We start from the raw sequence: 18817 nt of genomic DNA on the forward strand, positions 1-18817 counted from the left end.
ACATGTAATCTCTCAGCACAGTTGATTCACAGCAGAAAAAGAAGTGGTGTAACAGTGTTAAATCTCTCTCTTCTGGTTGAAGCTGCATTTGTCCGACCTTTTGTCCACGTGCTGCTTAATAGTTTGTCCTCAATTATTTTAGTTTTTCAGTAAGAAATGCGCCCAAATTAGTAAGAGTGATGGAGAGGAGAAGTGTTTCTTTTGAGTATTTGTGTGCTGTGTATATATAAAAGACTTATCACACTTGATACGTATAGCGGCTAAAATGATTAGTCAGGTGGACAATAATAGAAGGAAAATTAATCAACAGAAATTTGGAAAATCAACTGGATGGATACTTGTAGGAGTCAAGTCGCACATGTATGACAAAATAAATCTCGAGGAGAAAGTGTAATAATATATAATAGTTTACTATTAATTAAGAAATGCATGTGTTTTTAGAAGTTGAAGCTGGCACTGGTTCCAAAGATTTGAGTTTTTCTCACTTGAGAATAGAAGCAAATCCTGCAGTTTGCTCAAAAACAAACTTCCCCCTTTAAAGTTTGCCTGCTTGGATGACTTTGCAGCCTTCGCTCTTGTAAAGATTCAAGCTAATTTACACTTCCCACTTATCGAACACGATTTAAGTTCTGTTACTTCGTAATGCCGCTGTGTGTTATCACTTTGTAGAGGAGAGACCAGAAGGGTCCACTTGAGTTGTTTTTGTTCCTACGCAGAATCTTTGCTGTAAACCTAATGAGCCCTGCCACCTGTCCTTTGTTTTGCTTTGTGTTTTTTTTGTACTCAAGCTTTTGGCAGTGCACCTGATGTTCAGTCACCTGCTATCAAAAGCGAGACACAAGTAGAAGTGGTTCCTTTTTAAAAAAAAAAAAAAAAAAGATTGGAAGAGATTAAATTAAGCCTTAGAGTCTAACCAAATTAGTTTCTGTGCCAGAGTAGAGTACAATATAAGATGAAATGAATTAAACGTATTAGATCTATATCAGCAGGCAATACATCTTAAATTTCGACTGGTGCAGCCTTCACTGCTGACCTTTGAACCAGCTCACTGCGAGGGGAGTGTTGGGAATGTGGTTGAAGAGTGCCTTGACCTGGGTGGTCTCAGGGACAGGGTGACACAACCACCCTTTTAATGGTGACACCTTGTAACGGACAGCCAATTGTGTTGTCAGAGGGAGGTCAAGAGACCTGTGGGGGGCATGACCTTTTAACCTTTGCATTCTTATGGCACCTTTTGATGACATTCTCAATGGATGTGGGACATACTGGTAGCAGTAAAAAGGACATATGAAATGTATAATAGCATCCACAACCAGCACTCAGTATCAAACCTCAATACTTTTCTGGAACAAAATGTGTGTATAGTATCAGAAACTGAATGCTAGGTCAGATCTGTCCACAGCAAATCTATCTTTCTTATTCATTACCTCCTGTACTAATTACAGTGTATTTCTATTTGGCCTTGTGGCAGATATTTCAGTCCTGAAAAATCTAGCATGGCACTAATCAAGTCTGCTTTTTACAGGGGCCGGTGTTTTTTTGCTCGCATCTGCTGAGAGCGAGCAGATCAGCTTTCTATTCGACTGCATCGTCAGAGGCATCTCCCCCACCAGAGGCCCTTTTGGACTGCGGCCAGTTTTGCCAGGTCAGTACCAGAGGTGTTTAAAGCTTCTTAGCTGGAAAGGACTGGAAAACCAACTGTGCCCTACAGAGACAGTTTAGTTGTAAGTACTATTATTTAAAGAGACAAGGTGGATCTCTATGTAATGCATTATTTCAATAATGAATAGCCTCGCTGTTACCAAGGAGTATGAACAAACACTTAAGTCAACACTTACCATTTCAATTGTAGCAAGCAGTGCATGGCTCCCCTCCTGTGCCTACACGTATTATCATAGCTGTTAAGTGTGTTGCCTTCCTGGCATCCAACCATTTTTGGCAGAATGAGTCAGAGGATTCGTCCGTGGATGGATGTGCTTTGATGTGACTACATTTTGACTGACAGCTGTGTTTTATGTGATTGGATAATCCTCTGAAGCAATTTATAATTTTAGTCTTCTTAAGGTCGCCTTAAACATCAGTAAAAGGATAACTTATGTACTAACTGTGATTATGATGATTGGCAGCAAATTCAATTGTAGTCTATGTATAGTTGAGAGTGTAGTGCTACTGGTGGGCAAGCTGGAGGATGGGCCAAGTTCCAAATAGCCATTAGGGTTTTTTTATGTACTCGTATTACAGCATGGTCATCTGACTTTAATTTGTCAAAGATGCCAAGCACGCTGGTTAAATGATATGTGGACATCATGATCTCCATTTGGGAATATTTGAATACTAAAGTATTCATTTTTCAAAATGATTAAATACTTACTGTGCAACAGTGAACATTTGTCTGTATAATGAGCCCTGACCTCTAGCATGTCCACTCTCAGCTCCTCTGCTCTCCTGTTGTTCTGCCACCTGTTGTGAAGGCCTGACAGTATCTGCCTACTTTCTTTGCTAAAAAAAAAAGTTTATTTAATTTTAGTGCTGGGAAAAAAAGAGAGAATCCCCAATAATTTTAATAATCTATTAATCATTAGTAATTTATCAAGTAAAAACTTTTTCTAGCCCCAGCTTATCAATTTTAAGGATTTGTTGCTTTTTCTTTGTGTTATTTAGGGGTTTGGACTGACAATTTGAAAACACTACAGAAATGTTGTGTACTTGGGTATCTTCCAACTCTTCTTTTCAAATGTCTCTCCAGCCATCATATACTGTCCAAAAAATAGAAATTGTAGAAATTGTCTCAGATACAAAGAATCATTCCCTATACCTTATCTATCTGATTGCTCTTAGTTCTGTTATTTTAACACATTTGCATGCTAGATCTAATATTTCTAAAGCTGTTAAACATTGTCTGCTCTCCTGCTGTTCACTTTAACACCTTCGATTTTCCACACTAGCGGTTTTATTTAAAAAAAAAAAAAAAAAATCTCACCCAGTGAGCAACTTAACAGGAAATATGGACCGGGCAGCTGTGGGGTCTTGTGGATATTCTTGTTCTCACACATCTCGCTGCTCAATCACAGGTTGAGCTCATACTCCTATTATTGTGATGCGTAGTAGAATAAATAGCAGAGAGGATGTCTGAGGGAGAGCAATGGGTCAAAGTCACAGTTCACACAAGCGGAGCAGCCAAAGCCTTCTAATCACTCCGGGCATGTATGTAACCTCATCCACAGGATTCCACTGCTGCCTCCCCCCTTCATTTCATACTCAATCACCCACCGCTTCACTTCCCCCTCCTTCTTATTTCTCTCTGCAGCCATAATTGTGTCTGTTGTTCTCAGTTGTGGTTCACCTCTCAGTCCTTGTCTGTGCCTCTGTCCTACACAGTTCCTGACTAAATCTCTCTGCCTCTGTTTTGATTAATTGCTGTTATGTTCCCAGGCTCACTTATCTTTTTGCCACCTTGTGTGCTGTATGGTTTCCACCTCACCTCTCTCGCCTTTCACTCTCCTTACTCTCCAGGATACAAACTGTATTCCATGGGGAGCATTTTAAACATATATTACTAGAATGTTCATCTAGGAAAATTGCATAGCTGACCAGTGGATGACATTATAGGGAATGAAGATTACTGCTTTTATAATTAAGTGGATAATGTATACGATTATGATTGTTTCTAATCTTTATGCTAAGCTAAGCTACCTGGCTGCTAGCTGTAGCTGCATATTTAGCATGCAGAGCAATGTCAAACCATTCTTTTAAAATGTATATTTTATAAACTAAGATTGTATGATTGGTTGTTAGAATCCTTTTCTGTATTTGTAAACAGTTGGAGTGCAATAAGTGTTGTTGGCGTCCGTTTAGAGACACAAGATAAATGTAGGGAGGACTGTTCTTTGCCAGTTAGAGTAGCCAGAAAGTTCTAATTTGGTCAAAGAGGAGGTGGGGTTAGTGGAGCTTAGCTGGGATGAGCAGGTTGCAAAAAATACAGCGTGTGATAGGCTGCGACACCTGTCAGTGAGGCAGATATTACCCCACTTCTTTCTCATCTCTTTGGCTGTGCTCCATTTGGTCGTGCTGGCATGTTGCTTGTTACGTAGCGCCAATGGCAGGGAAACGTGTCCTATGAGGTGGAGCCATCAAACTGATATGAAATATCAGTTTGTATTGCTTACGGTGATGCTGGTACACTTTTGTCCACTTTACACACCAGTCCACCAAGACACTAGAACTGTAATCATAAAAAAAAGATTTCTCACATTTGTCATATTAAAATGAAAGTATGTTTTCAGAAAGAAAAACATCAAGAATTAATGTAATACATTAATTTTTAGTTTAAAACATTGAAGTCTTTTTGTTGAATCCGTTTTGATGGTGAGTTTAGCTCTAGACTAGACTGCAGGAGTAGGTCTTCTCTGGCCAAATACATTTCCAAGTTCTATCTCTTTGAATTGTTAAGATGCATTGTTAAAGCCAATTACTTCATGTCCTGTGGTGCTGTGATTAAGGTCCAGGAATTTTGGACCGGGGTACATGATAACCTATGTCAGATTGCGGGGAGATAGATCAATCCTAAACTCCGAAAGTACCTGAGCTTTCTGGAGGGCTCCTAAGAAGCTTTGTGCTGGGGAGAGTATGATGGGCTTATTTTTTGTCTGGGTGGGTGGTGATGTGTTTTTCAGCAGGGAATCTGTGCCTGTTTGCGTGATGTGCTTCTTGGTACACAATATCAGGACGAAGCTCTTTAGTCTTTTAGTTCAAGATAGAAGTTAAAAAGGAAAGATAAGAAATGAATAATACAAATATATAACTGTATGACTAAATGTTAGTACAAGCATTTGAAATCTTTGCTACATTTTTCAGGTTGGACCTTAAACCTACAATTTCTGACTGTAATTTTACTTTGTCTACACTAGATGCTGTAGGGGGCCAAATAAATGTCTTTAAAAGTTAAGTATAATGTGCATCTTAGTAAACAGAAGTAGGACATACAGCTTTTTGTCTTCCAGCTAGAGACAGGATTTCAAAAGTTAAGAAGTGAGATTCATATAATCAACACCTAACTATGTTACAAGGGAAACCAGTGGCATAACTCATTGAAGTCCTCTAGTACAGGGTTTGCGCAGGGTCTTTAAAAGTGTAAAAAAAAATAATTTTAAACAGGTGTTAATTTTCCTATGTCTACGTTTTTTTTTATTCTGTGGTGTTGAGACCAATGAAACCAACATGCAACGTAAATTGCAGCCAATCAAGACACCAGTCCTATAATGCCAATGAGGAAATCAGGATATTGTTTCTGGACTCTGACATCTGATTTTGTTTTCGACGTTGTGATATACAGTAGGTCTTAAATTTCATTCATAATGGTCTTAAAAAGTCTTAAATTTGACTTGGTGAAACCTGTAGAAACCCTGTTGTAGTTTGGTCCAATCAATTATATTTTTTTTTTTATTTGAGGACACTGACTGTTGTATACTGTAAATACTCCACATGTATGTTGTGATCTCAACCATTTGCGGAGTTCCGGTTTATTTACCACATTACTGCTTCAGGCTCAAAATCGATCCAGTGTTAGAGTTGACATTGGTGTTCCAAGGTACATAAGATCCTTGAACAGCACTAACAATCTTCCCACCAGCAGCAAAGTGCGTAGCAATAGAGCCACGCGGCAGCGCTATTAATAAACCCTGTAGTGTTGCACAAATACTGCAAGGTGTTCCCCTGTGTGACCCTTTCCTGTGCTTTCCCAAAAGCCTGTTACACTCACAGGCCAAATAATAGTATACAACACTCCTGCCAAGTTAGTTATTCTTTTTACTAACATCTTGTGGCTGACGTGTTATTTTCCTGATGCCACAGTTTTCACGAGTGAGACCCTTGAGGTTTTAAAGTGTCCCTTCTTGTTTGTCTGGAGTTGTTGTTGGATGTGTTTTCACAGCTGTGCTTTTCTCACCACAGTGCTGAATCCTCAGCTGCGTCACATTTGATCCCGCATCTCAGTGACGGTAGCAAGACTCGCGAAATTTACTTTGTTGTGACTAGTTAGTTTGATGACTGCAATATAAGTGCATGTATGTATATATAAATATAAAAATTGTGCCTTTGTGGGTTATTCTTCGGATGCAGATCCCAGTGTCAGTCAGAAGAATTCGGAGGAGAGGTTGAATCACGAGGCCCAGGAGCTGGAGAAACGATTGAGCATGCTCTCTCACAGGAGCAGCACAGGTATAGCATGTTACTGTAATGCTGTGCTCAGATTTAAAGTAGAAAAAAAAGGTGAAACTGCAGCTTAAAGTTTGCCCATTTTACAAATCTTCCTCCACCTGAATGTGTATCTTTCATTATATAACCACCCCAAAGCACCCATAATTATTCTTTTACTGCAGTAAAAGATGATCCCTCTTCACCACTGATACATTGGCTTTTAATAATGCTGCACTTAGATTTAAATCCAGTTTGCAGGTTGAAATTTCTCTCACAGGTGATTTATTGTTTCTATTATGTGGTGTGGTGGAAGAAAAACGGGCATAATGATATTATGATGCTTTAATGTGGTGTTCTTTAATGTTTTCTTCAAAGCTGTTGATTAAATCCATTAAAGTCTCATCAATGCTGTCTTTGTTGGCAGTCTCGTCCTCGTACAGCCAGTCTGCTGGGGGAGACGACCACAGCATATCCGGTTCCTCCGACACATCAGACACCAGCCAGTCAGACTGCAGTATTGGCAGCCGCGTGGCCATTTGGACTGAGCCGTCCTCCAACCCATCTGAAAACATCAGCCATGTGGGAGCTAAAGTGGCATTTCAGAGCTTTGAGAAGCTTTCCGTCAACCAGGGAGGTGGAAACCGGCCTGCTGTCAAGCCCCCTCGACAGCTTCAGGAGATCGGCCGTCAGAGCTCGTCTGACAGCGGCATCGCTACTGGCAGCCATTCCTCTTACACTGGGAGTTTCTCCTCCTACACAGGCAGCCTGGATATCACCCATGGCGAGGACTTTGGGTCTGTTTTCAGCTTGCCTCCTCACTTGGCTCAAGACCTGAGCCCTTGTATTTGCGCCACTGTGCCTGGACATGAATACCAAGTACCGACATCACTCAGGTATCTCTACGACAGCCCCAGGAGTCTGTTACAGGAGGGGAGTGAGGGTGTCAAAGAGAATGAACCCTCCACCCCAACTAAGGACACACCTGCCTCTTCAGGCTTCACAACAGACTCAGCGACGGGGGAGAAAATCAGCGCCATGACCTCTGATGCTCACTCAGAAACTACTCAAAGACAGTCAGTGAGTGAACACTTACAAGGCCCCTCAGAGAAGAGTAAGAAAACAAAGGTGCCGCCCTCTAGTGAACACCCAGACTCCTGTAACATCTGCAGCTCTCTCACATCTGTCTCCAAAACCATTGTGACAATCTGCTCAGTTTGTGGTGGATTTAAGGTAAGTAGAAAAATATCTGTCAGTTGTGCTTGTTTAAAAAAACAAGTATGTATGTATATATCCTTTTATCAGAAACAGACCCAACTGGGTTAAGCTCAGATATACTGTAAGTGTAGTTCTATTCTTGTTGGCCATCTGTTTGCCTCAAAACTTCAACCTAAAAAAAATAAAAAAGGCATCCTCCGTGTATGCAAATGAATTGTCTCCTGAACATTCTCGGTTGTATAACTCCCTGTCATACAGTAGCAGCTTGTGTGAACAGCCCTCGTCATCACGGTATCATCTGTTCTGTAGCTTGCTGTCAATTTGACCTTTGCTGTACCGTGCAGGGTGGCACTCTGCGTAAGACAACCAACAGTCCATCTGTCTAACAAGTTAGCATTACAGCAGCCAATTGAGGATGACACTGTCATTGTATCCAGCAGGTTTACCTTGTGGGTGACTTGCAGTTCTTCTCTTTTCACATCTTTACCTCCTATTTATTGCTAAATTGAATGTGGTTGAAAATTTAAGGGAGTGTTTTTTTTTTTTTTTTTATATGAGAAGTACATATAAACTCCAAACCGAATGTCATCCAAATTTTATTCACGGCTTTTAAAGATTCAATAATTTATTGCCTTATTAACTGCAGTTGATTTGGAATTTGTTTCGGTGCTCTCAACCAGGACAAAACATATGATAACATAGTACACAGAAAAACACACTGCCACAATTACGGAAGACAATACAATAAATGCAATAGTGCAACCAAAGGGCTCCTGTCCTTATAGTGACAAGAAGAAAAATAAGCTTCTAGTAAAAACTTCTCAGTATGAACTGAGGTTCAGTTTCCTCCTAGGTAGGGCATAGACCTTTTTTCCTTGTCTTGGCGACCATGGAGTAGATAGTAGAGGTGTGAATCTTCACTGATCTCCCGATTCGATTATGATTATCATGTCAGCGATTTCAATTCGATTCAATATCACGATGCGTCAAATTAATTTTCTATTAAAGCCATGTAGGATATTTAATTCAAAGTTTTTCAAGCTTCCAAAACCAAACATTCTGCAGTGCGCTAATACTAAATAAATTGGATACATAAAACTACAGCACTGAGCACACTTCCTGAATGTGCAAAACATAACAGAATATGTAAACAGAAATTAGGCCTGCATTAAATTGTAAACAGAAATAATCGATTATGAGCCGGCCGATTATCGATGCAGCATCGTCCATGTCCACGATTCAGTGCATCGATTATTGGATTAATTTCAACACCTCTAGTAGATAGTGATTTTTTTTGGATTCATCTTTGTTTAATGATTAGAATTATACCAATCACAATTTACCAAAACCCAAGTTTACATATTTAAATCGATTGTGTTGTCCAGCCAACAATCCAAAACCAAAAGATATCAAGTTAAATATTATTATAATTAAATCATAGATGTCTGAGAAAATAAGCACATATTTACATTTGTGTTGCTGGAACCAGAGAATGTTTGGCATTTTGCTTAAAAAATGACTTAATCCACAAGCAAAACAGTTGACGATTACATTTTCTTACAGTTAACTATTACATTAACTGCCTAATTGTTTCAGCTTTGTTTTCTCCGTTGTTGAGTTATAAGTTGCTGTAAGTGAAGAAAGACATGGTGTGATCAGTTTTTGCCCTTTTGATTTGGATATGGATCCTGCTTGGCTCTGATAGTCTTATATCATGTACACTAGTTTTATTCTCATGATTTCTTCTTCATGTCTGTGATGATTCTCAGTAGAAACCTGCAGTATATTATCAAATGTCTTATTGCACTCTTTAAGGCTGAGCTCGAGCTATGATTTAAATTTCTTGGGAAATCCCTATCATATGAACAGATGCAAGCTCAGTAAAAAGCCTGGTCTCTCCATGTCAGGTGTGTGTTTATTGAATACTCTTAACATATAGCTCCACCTGCTGGTAGTGCAGGTAGAACGCAAATTGCATTTGATTACCTGAACAAAATGTTCTCTTCCTCTTTGTTTCCCTTCAGTCAGTCCTCAGTAAACTAAATTAAACAAGAGAGTTATTGGCTACAAGCTGATGGATCACACATGGTGTGTGTGTGTGTCTGTGTGTGTGTCTGTGTGTGTGTGTCTGTGTGTGTGTCTGTGGTGGTGTGTGGGTATTTATCACCCGCAGCCAGAGCAACACAATCCACCCATGTAGTGTTTATTGGCTCACAGTTACAGGGCCAGTTCAAAAGAGAACATCAAACCATAACTACATTTGTGCCTCTTCCCATTTTGGAGTATTTCAATGCATTAAGATAATTTTATCAGAATGAATTGTGCTATAATTGCAGTCACACTGTTGTGAACAGATTTCAAAAGGTTCAGTCTGGCTGGTTTGACAAGTGAGAGGAGTATGGAATAAATCTACAAGAAAAGTCAAGTGTGCCATATGCTCTGTGTGATGGATGCCATGGACATGGCATCCAGAGCGTTGACAGCTATGATCCCTCACTTTGAAATATACATTTATTGAAGTTATAAAACCTAAACCGTCCACTGTGGTGAGCTTTAAAAGGATAACTCTGGTGATATTTTATATTTTTGTTATTGTCAACAAATCTTTTGAAAAGACTGATTGATCTTAACACTAACAAGTTTTGCATGTGTAGCCAAAGCCTGATATGTCTTGTTCCTCTGTGTCTTAGAGCGCCATTGTTGTCACTGTATTTTATTTTGGGTCAATTCTACACATTCTACTGTCCTGCTGCTGTAAAAATACTCACTCGGGTAAAAAAACCTACAGCTGAAAGTAGTCCCCAACAGATGCACTTTTTACTCCTGTTTGAGTAACATTTGCTCAACACCCCAGCTATTCAAGGAAATGATGTAGTCTTTAAAAATAAAAAAAAGAAGTATATATTTGTGACCCGTTTTCCAGATTTACATCTTCAGTGGAAACCCTTCGGCTTCTGGCTGAAAAACAAAGTCAGGAAATATGTAGAGACGGATTAACGCACTGTTGGTTTTTGTCTTTTATGGGATTGTTGGCAATTAAAAAAAAAAAATACAGATCATTGCCAGCCTTTTCCTTTTGAAATGCCTCATATTTTGAAACCAGGCTAAGAATGTGTTGTTGCTTATTTATCTAATCAAGCCAGTTTGCATTAAGAAAATAATTTGTGTAATATTCTATTTCATCTCACAGGGGACACAGTACATCCCTGCAAGTGGTGCAGTGATCCCTGCCATACCAGGTAAGTGTAATCAGTTGAAATATTGTATGCACACTGCATGCATTGATTCTGCATCTACAGTTGATGCATGTTTTAAGAGAAAAAACATTCATAATTTGCTGTAGCAGCCACAGCATGCTGATTTGATTTGGGACAGAAATCAAAGTGTGTTGAAGGTTTCTTTTTGCCTCCAGAACAACATATTTTCAATCCATCAGATCAAAGTGTTGACAAGTCACCATGCAGACCCTGCATTGCCAGTGAATACAATATTGCAGTAAAAAACATGATGCCGAAACCCTGTGCCTCTCCTGGCTCTGGGAGCATTGACAGCTCAGAGAAGCCAACAGCGAGGACAAGTGAGAATTCACCGCTGCCAAAAAAAGGAAGAGAGAAATTATCCAGTCTCTTAGCTGATCTGTTAGGCTTTCCAAGCGCAGATAGGCAGCCAGAGGCCAAGACTAAGAGACTGAACGTGTATGAGTCAATGAGCCCTAGGTTTGGAAATGAGCTCAAATCTCCAGCAACAGGCACCTGTGTACCGATACAGGATTTACGGCAACACAGAAGATCTGCCATTTATGAAAACTGTTTGAAGTGTCAAGGGGAGCACTGCCACCCTCCTCCACGGGTCGTACCCGCTGAAATGTACCGCAACAGGAACATTTCCACTTTACACACCTTTCCAACTGGGCTAAACCTGAAGAACAGCCAAGAACAAGAAGTAGATGCTAATGAGGAACTGCTCTATCAAGCTCCCAGTGATGGATCACGGAGCGTGGACGGCCAGTGTCAGTTTGAAGAGATGGATGGTTGGACAGGGACCGGTGAAGGTAAGAGGCCTCTTGTCCAGTTTCCTCTTCAACTCACAACAAAGCTTCTACGATTCCTTTGGTGTCCTTTTCCTCTTCAGTCCTCGGACATGGATCTTCTCTTTGTTTCCGTCCTGTTGTTCTTGTTCTGAATAAAAGAGCACACTTTCTTCCTGGCTTCTTTTATTTAATCAACTGCTTGTTTTCTCTCTGTACTCTGTGGTGTTTCCTTGTGTTGTGTTGCTTGTACAACAGTTTTATGAGGGCTGTTAAACATAGAGGGGGTTGAAGTTGTGTACCACTTTATTTCCCCGTCAAAGGGTTTATAAGTTGTAAGCAATACTTTATTCATGGTTAAGAAATCCTTTACTGATGACTTATAAAATAGTTTTGAGCCAGTTTTTGGGTTGCCAGGTTGTGAATAATGTATTTGCCTTAAAATTACTTAACATTTTAAAAGGGATGGCCGGGTTGGCTCAGTGGCTAGAGCAGGCACACATATACTGAGAGGTTTATGCCTCGACGCAGAGGTCCAGGGTTCGAATCCGACCTGTGACAAGTTTCCTTCATGTCTTCCCTTTCTCACCTAGCTGTCCTGTGAAAAATTAAAGGCGGAAAAGCCCCCCAAAAAAAATCTTTAAAAAAAACTTGTCATCACCCTCTAGTGGACAAACTGTGTAATGGTGACATTGTTTATGAAGTACCTTAACATACAGTATCTTTAGAATTTCTGTTCTGAAATGTCCTGTTTTGTTTTTTGGTTGATGATACACTCAGTTGCCAGTTTATTAGGTATACCTAGCTAAAATTAATGGCGTCTAATTCAACAATTTGAAAGTTGGAGCGATAAATCTGCCTATATCAGCTGATATTCGCTTAATACAGATGTATCTTTATACATGTCGACCAAGTAACAAGAGATTGCAGTGCAGAAATGTCAAGGATGTGTTTGAGGTCATTTAGAAACTGTGTTGCTGTCACACAGTAAGTAAGGAATTGAAATAAAAAATCCACAACCAGTTGGGCTATATCGTCAACACCAATATATCTGTAATAAGCTAAATTGTCTGATAATATCACCAATGCTAGTGTATAAGTCTGGCTCTGAGAGAAAGCCTTTCTACAATAACAAAACTGAAAGAATCCGTGATAACGGTGTTCAGTGCTTAGGTTGGGTTGTACATTTGTCGAGGACACTAAACTCTTGTCTGCTGCATGTTGAACCTCTTTGTGATGTCTGTCCCTTGCACGTTCTCAATCCAGCTCTTATTTCCAGCACAAGCAATGCCATTTTCCCCTGTTTATTAACTAGTAGTATTGTGAAATGATGAATCAGTCCACTGTTATTTGTTCCATCCACTGGATCTGGACAAATGTATACCCAGAGAGCACCGTGTCTGATTTGATTCACAAAATGGATTAAAGAAGCACAATGTGGGATTATTATTTACATAATGGCTATTGGCACTAGAAACTGCAGTTTAATTTCTTATATTTAAAACACCATATTTTTCTCTCCCACCAGACAAAAGGTCTCATAGTAAAGAGGAAAGACACAGAGCTGATCCTGCTTATGAGATCATGGAGAGTCGGGCACCGGAGAGGAACCCTGAGGTACTCCAATCCAAAACACTCTAATCCGCTTTATGCTATCATCCGTTGACACATTTTAACTGCGTAACTCATTGTGCTCCAAGTTCAGCTAAACATTTAGTCTGATATCCTGGAAATACCTATTGCTTTAAAATGAGGCTTGAGTATTGTCTGAAATTGAACAATCAGCATTTTGTAGTTTTTAAACTTGTCTAGTTAGTTATCCGGTAAGCAGATGTCTAGATTGTCTCAGTGATGTTCTGAAATCATAACATTAAAGTACATAATGGGCAGTCTCTTATGCTTTGAACTTTAATGTGAGTGTGTGTGATGAGATGCATTGTTCTCAGAGGTGTTCGTTTAGCGAAAAGGAAGAAAAGTCATGCAGCAATAGATTTGTTGCACAGCTTTGTATTAGACTGCATTAGTTTTATCTAGGTGTATACGTAAACTGGCAGCTGAGTATGCTGTATCATGATTAATTGACACATTTACCTCCATAATGAAAAATGAAACTGTTTTACATCAGTACCTATTTCCTTTATTGCTTTGGCAAGTTTTGAACTGAAACATGGGCCTACTGGTTGAATCGGTCCTTGATTGTTGTAGCTCCGTTTTTAAATGGATAATTTGATATTTTCGGAAATGTGCTTATTCACTTTCTTTCCATGAGTTAGATGAGAAGTTGATACCACTCTCATGCACGAAACCTCTTCTAAAACCATACAATAATTGTTTTAAAATTACTGTTTGTTTATGGGTTAAACAAACAAGAGTTAGCGTGTTAATTATCAACTTTAGAGGTGAGGGTTTTTAGAACATGGTCGCCATGTTAGCAGGTTCCTCCTGCTTCCAGTCTTTATGCTAAGCTAAGCTAATGGCCTTCTGGATCCAGCTCCACACTAAACACACAAACATGTGAGTGACATCAATCTCCTCATCTATCCTATGGAAAGAAAGTGAATAAGTATTGAACAACATTATGTGGAATACAGATTATTTATACAAAAGTGCCAGTTATCAGTTTATTGTCCAGCCTTGCATCACAGGGCAGGATGCTGTAGAACATTAATTTAATCTCTCGAGCGTTCTGATATGGAACATGATTAAAAAAAAAAAAAAAACACTGCTGAAAGATGCACCAATAAACAGTAGTCAGCGGATTCCCATTAGAGATGCCCTTTTATGTACGAGTGTCATTCATTCTCAGCATGATGATGGTCCCGTCAAAGAATCCCTCTTAGTGTGCACAGTGGCCTCTCGATGAGACTGAAAGCAAAATGGCTGCACTCCACCTCCAATTTTACTCCACAATAGCTGTGCTTACAGTGGCTGTCTGGAATCAGAGATTACATGGCTGCAGTTCAATGGGCATGGATCCATAACGATGAGGCATTGCAGACAGTGTTTCGACATGTAAGATGTAGCCCTGAGCTCTCAGTAAATCCTTAATATCAGCCTCTGTCTTTACATACTACTGCTGTGTCCACAGAGCTGTTGAGGAGGAAGTCATAGTCACACTTCTTATGTAATAAACTTATGCGTATAGTCGCTTACTGCATATTCTAATCAGTAGTTCTTACTGTCTGTGTCTGGCAGGCAGAAGAAAAAAGCAAGTACGCGCTGATGGGCAGTTGTGGTCAGCAGAGGTTCCTTCAAGAGACTGAAGGTGAGTAACCATGACATCAAGTGATGAGCATAACCAGGTTGTTTTTCTCATCCAAGCCAGTTAAACAAATGCAGGTTGTTGGTTCTCTAGCTGCACAAATAAATGGAACATTTTCAGGTTTCTTACAATAACCGGGACCCACTTCTAAAAAGTGAATTAAATATGAGTCATGCACCTGAATAAGCAATGCTATAAACACATCACCTGTTTGCTTGGTGTGCATGAAAAAATTAATTAAATGAGGCTCATTCAGTGTCTGAAATAACAGACCGACATGAGACATTGCATCCACAGGAGTGATGTTAGGAACGGACACGTATTCCACACATGTTTACTTGACTTTATTCAGGGTAATGGACTGTGACATTGGCAGGAAGTTGTTTTCATAAAGACATACATAGCATGTTGTGCTGCATGTAGACTCATAATATCTGGAGCTCTTCGTAAGTTCAAATTTAGCCTTGTATATAACAGAAGGTGAGATTTACATGTCACTAAATTAAAGCAGATTGCCCCATACAAACAAGTTGTTTCTAAATATTTACACCTAGTAACTGCCAGGTGTAGCTGCTACAGAGCAAACTGAACCAACTTGCTACTATATAGCCCGTTAAGACTGAAGAGTGAAATGTATTCTGGTTGACCGATCTGACCAGACGCTTGATCAAAATCTTATAATTGCGTAAAATTAAACTTCACAAAAATGACACAATACTATAAACTATAAAACATTAAGTGTAATTCGATTTTCCCTACTCATTCTAAACTGCATGAATACTACAAACATAACCAATCTGAAAAACAGATTTCTCCACGTATGCGTATATAAATAAAACAAAGCTATACCAGTGGGCGGTTATAACCTATAGGTTATAACCTATAGGTTACATCTCGTGAAGCTACAGTGACTACGTTTACATGCAGCCAATAACCCGTTCAAAACCGGAATATTAGCAATAACCCGGTCGTGCACGGCCATGTAAACACCGGCAAAAACCCGAATATGCTCATATTCCGGTTTTTAAAAACCCGAATATGCTACCTGGGTTACCCCTTTTCTAACCCGAAAGTTTGGTCATGTAAACGCGTATTGGCATATCCCCATCAAAAGGAACATTGATTTGTGTTCTGCGCATGTTCTATTCGAAAGGAATCTTGGTCTTTTGAGTAGAGGAACTTCTTGTATGCACCAGAAAACATAGTTATAATAATAATAATTATATACTATAATAATATAGTTATATATATGTCAATGCAGAAAACCTGCGCGCAGTATACCGGAAGTAAACAAGAAGTAGATGTAAACATGGCGAGACGCAGCACAGCACCACACTTTTGGAGCGAGGAGGAAACCAATTTCTTTATTAGTGTGGTGAAAACCATGAATATAATGTCTTTTGTTGACGGCAGAAAGTACCGAGATGGTGAGATTTATAAGAAGGTGACCGAAAAGTTATTGCGTCTTAAGGTTGTCCGTAGGCTACGTCCAGACGCTAACCGTGCGTCGCCGTTTACGTCGGGATATTGCCAATTGATTACAAATTCCATGTAGGAGTAACTCTCTCTGCTCACGCATGTAAACGGGTTATTCCGAATGTTTCAGAAATCCGAATAGTGACCTTAACCCGACCATGACCCGAAAATTGACAGCTTGTAAACGTAGTCAGTGACTTCCTGTTTACATAGCTGATGCTCACGATTGGACAGTGCTAACATGTTTCCTAGCAACTGATTTACACGTTACTAAAGTTTTTACTAGCTAAGACATTTCTTAAGTTTAAATGGTTGAAATTTTTAATTTTTAATTATTTAATAAATAATTTAACATTTGAGTCACAAAGCTAAGCATTACATTGTTTTTAAAGATAAATCCCTGTCAACCTGCACGGTTGTTGCTGTTTGAAAGGATGAAAACATTGTGGGCCAACTTCTTGCTATCACTTTGTTTTACAAATCTGTACATTTACGGAAATGAGAGTACATCAGAGGGACAAACTGAGGCTAAATAGTGGAGTTAGTTTAAATTGTGTTAATGTATGTGATGCGAACCTGTAAAGCACATACAGGAGTCACATACGTAATTTGTGTTGCCATTAATGTAATTTAGAATAAAGGACTATTTGTTATCCATCTGCATTTTATGTAATGCCATAAACACGAGTTACATAAGAACTAATTGTGTCACAAGAAAACATACAGATGTCTAAACAAACAGATAGTGAAGTGGCGTGTGACAGGATACCTGCCCTGATGGTGAGGTGAAAGGGACAGTTGTCAGGAGATGTTTGGCCACTTCAGCCTTCATTCTAATGCACACCTGCTCTAGGAAGTCCCAGCAGCTGTCACACTGTGGCACCAAACCCATCAGTCATGTACCAACACACACGTGGCTGGGCTCCTCATGTCATCTTCCCCACCATCCTGCCTCAGCAGGCAGTTAATGGACGGCGACGTGCAGGAGGCGGCCAAATCCAGGGGCTCAGGTTTACGAGAGGATGCAGGCTCGATGGCAGCTGAAATGAGTAAAAGATTTTCGTGGGATGTTATAGTGGTTTGGTAACACTTTCATGAAACAGTGCAGTTAGCAGCAACAATGTATTTTGGTTCCATATTGAGACCCCTCTTTACAGGTACTATAACTATTATGCTTGATGCCACTAAAACAGCAATTTTTCAGATTCATTGTATGTTACTTTGACAGTTTGTGACCAAGATTGTTTTGGACACATTTTGGGTTTGTACAAGATCAGTTTTGAGGTATGCCAGATTTTTCAGTAAATCCCTGCTGAAGGTTATTAGAGAGAGATGTTGGTTCAACTGTATGGTCACTTTGTCCACCCCATTTATATTAATGTGGATAGGCTAAATAACAGAAACACCAGTCTTTATAATGCAATACAGCAGCACAAACTACATCCTTCTAAATGAGTTGAAATAACACCTCTCTAAAACAGTTTCAACATAAGCTGAACATTCTAGCCTTCATTAAGGTAATATTGATTGCAGGACTGTTGTATTAGACGCCATTACTTTGAGCTAGGTGTACCTAATAAACTGGCGAGTGAGTGGAGGACCACCATTTGTACCGACGACCAAAGATTTCACCATGTTTCTCGGAGTGTAAATGGGCCTTCAGTCTCAGCTGCATGGTTCAGTCTGGTAGTTTCCTCACTTGTTGCGGTGTACCGATTAGCTCTTGTGTCTGTCTGTCTGTCTGTCTGTCTGTCTGTCTGTCTGTCTGTCTGTCTGTCTGTCTGTCTGTCTGTCTGTCTGTCTGTCTGTCTGTCTGTCTGTCTGTCTATATCTATATATCTATATATCTCTATATATCTCTATATCTATATCTCTAATTTGATCAGCATTTGGGAATTGGGTAGTACTCACTGACCACTGCAGAGACCCTGGCAGTTGTATCTTTGGCTTGGTTATGCGATTTGATGACCACAATTTCTGGTGGGAAGCCGGTGAGGGAGCACGGCTTTTGTCTCTCCACCAGTGTCTCCTGCTGATTGGCCTGGGATCTGGGAAGGGATAGTGTTGTCCCGGTAAAGTCCTCCTTTGACAGGTAAAACTGGGGAGAAAGAGGGGAAAAACTTGTATGTGAGAAATGTGTGTCTTTAGTCACAACTCCTTTGGGTTCAGTCAGACATGCTTTCACCTCCACCTTAATGTCTGCCTGCTGGAATAACATGAAAAGCAGCTTGAACTGGTCCGCGTTTCCCCTCAAAAGTCGTTGACTTTGTGTGTTCCGGTCACTAAGCTCAGCCAGGTATTGTCTCTAACATCTCCCCTAGAGGTTTCGCAGAGTGTTATGGAAACGTTATTCAGCCTTGGAGCTGTGGGCAAACCCACTGTTGTAATGGCAGCCATTATAAACCGCCACATTTCTGCGAGGGCTGCTTGGTGTCTGATCAATTAGGGATCAGGCCTCTTAGATGTTGCCAAAGGCTGCACCCACCAAGACTCTGCTGGCATCTAATGGCTTCTCGCTGATTGTAGGAGTGTCCCCTTGGGGTTGGTTTTTCGGAGCTGCTGGTAATGGCCGCTGCCTGCTGCCATTTGGGAACAGTCAATAGCAGGGGGAAATCTTGTTTGTGCCCAAATGTTATGCATTA

General features: G+C 40.0%; 1 protein-coding gene across 3 annotated transcripts in view; it reads left to right on the forward strand.

The window, feature by feature from the left end:
• Positions 1–18817, forward strand: part of LOC120572693 (protein Dok-7-like) — a 38983-nt gene that overhangs the window by 9652 nt on the left and 10514 nt on the right. The window contains exons 5-11 of one of the 3 annotated variants that reach the window (XM_039822049.1): positions 1526–1645; positions 6118–6216; positions 6620–7425; positions 10601–10649; positions 10823–11461; positions 12966–13054; positions 14633–14702. In XM_039822049.1, coding sequence (XP_039677983.1) covers positions 1526–1645; positions 6118–6216; positions 6620–7425; positions 10601–10649; positions 10823–11461; positions 12966–13054; positions 14633–14702 — 1872 coding nt within the window. The remainder of the gene's footprint in view (positions 1–1525; positions 1646–6117; positions 6217–6619; positions 7426–10600; positions 10650–10822; positions 11462–12965; positions 13055–14632; positions 14703–18817) is intronic. The other 2 variants (XM_039822050.1, XM_039822051.1) reach the window with 2 other exon arrangements.

Source organism: Perca fluviatilis, chromosome 14, assembly GCF_010015445.1.
Source record: "Perca fluviatilis chromosome 14, GENO_Pfluv_1.0, whole genome shotgun sequence".
Classification (NCBI taxonomy): domain Eukaryota; kingdom Metazoa; phylum Chordata; class Actinopteri; order Perciformes; family Percidae; genus Perca; species Perca fluviatilis.